Raw genomic sequence first — 624 nt, forward strand, 5'->3', positions numbered from 1 at the left:
CCTGCTTTTCAAGGGCACCTTGTGGGTTCCTCCTTAAACCCCAAGCCTGCCGCTCTTCACATACACACGGAAAGCAGGCCCGAGCAGCAGTGAACACTCTTTACTCAGTTGGGTTATACATCGTCTGCCACTGCGGTGACCAGCGCCCACCCAAGTCCCTCCGTACAGGGGACAGTTAATACAAACAAAAATAGTTCTCTACAAAAGGAAGTCTCCACCCACCCCGTCCTTTCTCTAGCCCTACCCCAGACAGGGAGTCCCTCATGGGCCTGGGGTCTGGTGGGTCGCAAAGTAAAATAAAGAAAGAATACAAAAGAGAATCAAGTCAGCGACTGGAGTTGTAGGCAACTGGAGTTGGGTCCGCCGGCCGGTGCAGGCCAGCGCCGCCGGGCGCTGCGGGCGAGTCCTGGGGCGGCGGGTCTGGGGTTGCCGGCCGCGAGCTGCAGCGTCTCCCCCAACACCCTGCCTCCCGCCAGCGTAAGAGGTGGGAGAGAAAAGGAGAGGCGAGGAAGGGAAGGGACGGGAAGGGACGGGGGAGCGGAGCGGGGCGGGCGGGACGCAGTAGCACCGGGCCGCGCGCTCAGCGGCCCAGCCGCGCCGCCAGCCCGAGCCCCAGCAGGCAGC

The 624-nt window shown here is 62.8% G+C and overlaps 1 protein-coding gene across 1 annotated transcript in view; it reads right to left on the reverse strand.

The window, feature by feature from the left end:
* Positions 1-325: 325 nt before the first annotated feature.
* The window catches only part of Ntng2 (netrin G2), a 50,883-nt gene continuing 50,584 nt past the window's right edge, over positions 326-624 (reverse strand). The window contains exon 12 of the mRNA XM_023700251.1: positions 326-420. Coding sequence (XP_023556019.1) covers positions 326-420 — 95 coding nt within the window. The remainder of the gene's footprint in view (positions 421-624) is intronic.

The sequence above is a fragment of the Octodon degus genome, unplaced genomic scaffold (assembly GCF_000260255.1).
Source record: "Octodon degus isolate 3935 unplaced genomic scaffold, OctDeg1.0 scaffold00123, whole genome shotgun sequence".
NCBI lineage: Eukaryota > Metazoa > Chordata > Mammalia > Rodentia > Octodontidae > Octodon > Octodon degus.